This window comes from Sesamum indicum, linkage group LG10 (genome assembly GCF_026168435.1).
Source record: "Sesamum indicum cultivar Baizhima isolate 11 linkage group LG10, ASM2616843v1, whole genome shotgun sequence".
NCBI classification, from domain to species: Eukaryota; Viridiplantae; Streptophyta; class Magnoliopsida; order Lamiales; family Pedaliaceae; genus Sesamum; species Sesamum indicum.
Window position 1 is genome coordinate 18,853,900 of NC_142666.1, and position 5,634 is coordinate 18,859,533.

Here is a 5,634-nt window from a genome sequence, read left to right on the forward strand (position 1 = left end):
ATCAAAATGGTCCCATTTTTTCACTTATGAAAATGTATTGAACCTCCTATTTTATGGAACTAAAAGTGTAGTCTCGCCTACAAAAGCTGTTGAACTTAAGGCCCTAAATTGGTTTACAGCAACGTGCAAAGAAAACATGAACAAACTGCATACGGATTACTCATAGTCTAGTACTTTCTGAAAGACTTTACCTTAAACAACATGTTCAATATTGACTCGATTCTTTTATTGCAAATCGATCTTTATAACTTAGCATTCATATGACTGGACATTGAACAAAAAAAGGTTTAAGATTGTATGCATAAATTGAACAACAAATTACTGAACATTTCTATATTAGCCTCTAGTCCACATTACTATTGTGAGAAATTCATCCATATGACTGGATAACATTGCTAATCATTAAGGTTATAACTGAATACTCAAACGTACAAACCAAACGGGGCCGTAATATATATATATATATATATATATAAGAAACAGATCGAATACAAGATGTATATAAGCTAATTTGAAATGTTCGAACCGAGGAACCTTATAATAGACAAAGAAAGAGGAAATTTGAATGAAAAATCAATAAACAGTAACACCATAATTCATGGACAATAGCTTGAAGTTCTTTAATGAAAATGGGGATGATCAAGAGTAATAATTATAATGTATAATTACTACTTCATTCTCCCTTTATCCTATATAATTTTCCTCTCCGTTAATAAATATTAAACGAATCAATTAATAACAATCAAATTTCTTATAGTCTAAATTAACAACATTTTGGTGTAAATTCCAAATTAATTCAAAGAAACAATCAAGATATACCGTATACATAAACTCACTTTCTGTACATGCACAGCTTACAGCTTCTCCTGATCATCACATCACGGGTCATGCCCAAGACGGAGCTCCAAATCCACTTCATTTTCCTTCATATTCCCCTCTCCGTTCCCGCCTTCAACGGGTTCCGGAGCTCCAATCCTCAGGCTCAGGTCTGCATCCCCACGACTCTCATCAAAACCTTCGGCCCTCCAAAAAGGGAAATAGTTCCCTGTCTGAAAACTAGGGTTTGATGATGGCAAGTAGACTTGATAGTTCACCTGCCCGGATCTTACGTCCCTGTAATAGCCTGTTCGCTGCTGCTGATGGTCTGTTTGAGGAAAATACCTCAAATTCGCGAAGTTTTCGTTGTGTTTAATGCTCTGAAAATTGGAGGGCTCCTCTATGTTTTTCTGCTTCGCTTTTGCCTTGTCTTTCCTGTGGATGTTCATGTGGCCTCCCAAAGCTTGCGCGTTAGTGAAGCCGCGCTTGCAGAAAGTGCACTCGTAGGATCGGCCTACGCCGGTGCCATCGTCGGCTGATTTCTCCGGCTGATGATGATCGTTTTGATCTGAAGAATTAGTGTCTGAATTGGAGTGTTTTCCGGGCTCCATCTCGGACAAAGTATTAAGGAAAGTTTCTTCTTAGGACGTTGGAGATTACGAGAGCAAGGTTGGGGAAAGAAATGTGTGTGTGTGTGTGTGTTTAGGGGGAAAGAAACGGTTTTACTAGGGCTGAGAATTGAGATAGAGAAAGGGATGTAAGGAAACAGATCACAGCAGGGCCCTTTTCTTGGTCTCTTTTTTTGTATGTATCTTGAGACAGGAATTTGTTTTCTGTAATTTTTTATTCATATGGCCGGCCTCCCACACGAACTGTTCTTGCTTCAGGATGCAATTAGAATGTAAAATCTTTAATAGAAGTTGGTTTAGATGATTTCATATTACTCAAGATTTATCTATTGAATTTATTTTGATACTTAATTAATGTAATACATAGAAGTGCACATGCGCGGCGCGCGTATAAAATCTTTTTTTAAATATATTAATGGTGCTGATTTTATATACATGAAGCGTGTATAGTAAATAAATACGAGATGAACATGAATTTTTAATAAAAGATTTGGACCAGATATTTAATTAGTCTGTTTTGTAAAATATCATTGAATGAAAGTATGAATATGACATACAGAAAATAAATACTCATATATATGTATATATATTTTTATCAAATACATGATTTTACAATCCACGTGAACTGTAATATAGCCAGTGAGACATTATTTAGTTATTAGCGAAGCTGACGTCCCATAATTTTAAAATTATGAGTATTTGAAACTCCATATATATGTGGGTTGTTGTTGTATATTAATAATTTACATTAATTAATTATAAGTATCTTATATTAATCAATAGTGTAATAGCTGTCAGTAATTAAGATTATGATATTATTATAATTAATTTATTAAAAAAAATAAAAGCATATACATAGTATGGACATCATGTAATAAGATATGTTAATTAGAAGAAGATGATTGTGACAAGGGAAGAGATCATTAAATTCATTCCTTTTTAAGTCAAGTTCCTAGGACGAAAAGCGAGTCTTCTATCAACTCCAATTGGGAATTTCTTTCAACTGTGACAAAGAGATCATGCTATTTAATTTATCATTAACTACTGTCTGATTCTTTCCTCACTCAATTAACAAAAAAGTAGCAAATATGAGTTAAGGAAACCACATATATATGCTCATTAAATAATGCAATGAAAACTACGTGAAAGCATCCTTATAATTCAATAGCCATACGAGGAAGCAATATTGAGAAATGACTAGAAATAAGTACCCTTTTCTTTTCTTGTGCTCACTTATGGCACCTTAATTTGTTGGAACTTTACAACGTGTTCATATCCAACATACAGCCCTGATGCTTGTGAGTGAAAAAATTAATATTATGGTATCAAAAAATTGTTATCGCGGTGTCACAAACGTCTTTTGTAAGTGAAAAAGACCTTTTTTTTTTAAATATTAATATAGTCTTTTGAATATAATTTATTTAATTACATAATATTAATATATATATATATATATATATATATAGCATTATAGATAAAGTGTAACACGAAATATTGCACTAATTTACAATAGCTAGAAAATCCATTATAACACGTTAATGAGTCTTGTGGCGAGATTGAATAAGTATTATTTCTAGGTACAAGGTTGGCAAAGAATGGTAATAAATCGGCCTTGGTCCATTTCTTCCTACCTCCGAAGGTTTTCCCCTTTAACCTCACCCAAGGTTTGACCTCGTCATTTCATCATCACTACAATGCCTTTGCAAACAAGAATTGACCTTCTTGTTTCCTTGCTACTTATTTCCAACTTACCGCATTTAATCTCCATTTAGATATACTTTTTTTTTTCTTATCTAAATATACTAACATGTTATATGAATTCTTTTTAATTGTGTAATTTTTAAATATGGTGATTATTTAATATTATGGTCTAGGAATTTGGGTAAATAAATGGTTATGAAAATCCGAATATTACATCTACACAAGAATATTTTTTGCCCGCAGTAACTAATTAGGGTCTGTACACTTTTGGTCTTATTACTTATAACTCTTACTTTTAATCATTTGGTAGCCATTCATTAGATATTTGATCGGAAAAGGCCACGTGCTATGCACGTGTGATTACACTCCGACCCAAATCTACTAGAGTACCAAAAGTGAATTTTTTTTTTTAAATTTCTGGGGTCAAAAATAAAAATTATATAATTAATGGGATCAAAAGCGTACATCGATCCCCTAAGTTATAGTGCGAAAAATACTTCCCAGCCTACACATTTATAATTAAGAGATTCATGTGTTAGAATCTCGCAAAAAAATAAAATAAATCGTTTGCACATGATGAATAATACGTGCGAGAAATTTTAATTTTTATATAAAGTGATCATTCAACAATTAACTAATAGCAATATTTGCTATTTATTAGGTCCCAACTTATCATATTTTTTCATATATATATATATATATATATAAGTGATCATACCAATATATCATTAAAGAAACATGTGTCATTAATTATGTGGTAAATGCATGATGTAGCTGGTTTTCCCTCTCTGACAAACAAAAACAGACGGCTAAATTACGCGTTAATGACAGCCAGTTAAGTGAGCACTGGACTCTTGAGTTTGACTCTGTCTCCTACTCATCAAACAACCCCAGCTACTTGAAGACGGCCTATTATTAATTATTAATTCCTCAGATTTTTTTAGATGCATTTCGGACAAACTGAAGTAATCTGTAATTGCATATATGTACATCAATGAAAACAACATAAGTGCCTTCGTCTTACTGCTTCCGATGCCAGTTCATCCCAGTTCAGTGTTATTAACTTCGTTGGATAGACATAATTACACCATGTCGTTTGTACCGATGCAGGTGTTCCTACGGTACTAATTCGGCTTAATTAATTACATAATGGGAAAACAAAGTATATGTGCTAGAAACGATGGTGTGGTTGGATAAGTTCATAATTATTTATAAATATAGTTTTTTGGATGAAGGCATTATAAAAATATGTTGCGTGTTTTTTCCTTTTTTACTTTTTTGTAACATGACATCTAAAGTTCTTACACACTCAGTCGTTATATATTAGCGTTTTGAGTGGTCGATCAACACGAATTTTCCTGATATTGTGATTTTATGTAAGTAGTAAAATTGAAACCTCGTAACTGAGGTTGTGAGGTTTTGACTTCAAGTATTATGAATATGAATGTGCGTTGCACATTAATAATAGTTTCTTGTTTGTTTATTTCCTTCTGATATATTTCTTGTGATTTAATTCATGTAATAATTAACATTTAATATTTAAATAAGCAAATGGTGTAATAAGCTGAATATATTTCAAATTTAAATTTTCTTTTCCAATTTCGTGGATGCCGTATCCCTTCATCAGAAGAGAAATAATTTTTTATTGTGGTTAGAAGTTAAAATGGTGGCAAATTTTAATTAATTATAATTATGCAACGGGTATTAGCCGTTGTTTTGTAAGTAAAAATTAAAATATTAATTAAAGCTAAAATTTATGGAAATTATTTTATATATAGATAAAAGCCATAGCGTATGCTAACTAATCATGGTTCGAACTTAAGTTTTCGTATTAATTATGTTTGATTGTAGTAAATAGTATGAATTTATCATGATTTTCTAAGTCATAGTAATTTATAATAGTATGAAATATTCGTCCTGTAACAGTTACCCCATAAACTAACAAATATAACACTTATCCATTTGATTGAACAAAAATGCCCCTCATGCCTTGAAAAATTATATTATTTGCAATATATTTTACATTTTGCACATTAAATCATCACCAAATTATTTTTTAATTATTTATTTTAATAATAAAGAATTTATATTAAAAGTGGAGTAATGCATATGTACTAATCGAACTAGCTAACTCAACGCTAAGAATACGCTGTCTAACATCATTTACAATTAAGTTAGCTACAGTACTGGGCGTCTTCTCCTCATGATGGAATCGTCTCAGATTCCGCTCCCTCCATATGTGGTACACTATCGCACTAAGTAAGGCACGGTATGCAATATTGATGATGTGCTTCCCTCACCATTTCCTTGCTGCCCACTCAATATCTCTTACCTAATCCCTATTGGGCCACTGGAATCAAATAATGCGCCGAACAGAGTAAAGGCATCATCTACTAAATCTGCACCGGAAGAAAAGGTGGTCGTATGACTCTACCATATCATCATTACAAAGTACGTAGTTTCCTAGGTAAAATAACCAAGGTTTATC

The 5,634-nt window shown here is 32.2% G+C and overlaps 1 protein-coding gene across 1 annotated transcript; it reads right to left on the minus strand.

The window, feature by feature from the left end:
- Positions 1–680: 680 nt before the first annotated feature.
- On the minus strand, positions 681–1,577 carry LOC105171714 (C2H2 and C2HC zinc fingers superfamily protein). Its single transcript, XM_011092918.3, has one exon. The coding sequence runs from the start codon at positions 1,425–1,427 to the stop codon at positions 879–881; it is 549 nt and encodes a 182-aa protein (XP_011091220.1). The 5' UTR covers positions 1,428–1,577; the 3' UTR covers positions 681–878.
- Between the last annotated feature and the right edge of the window lie 4,057 nt (positions 1,578–5,634).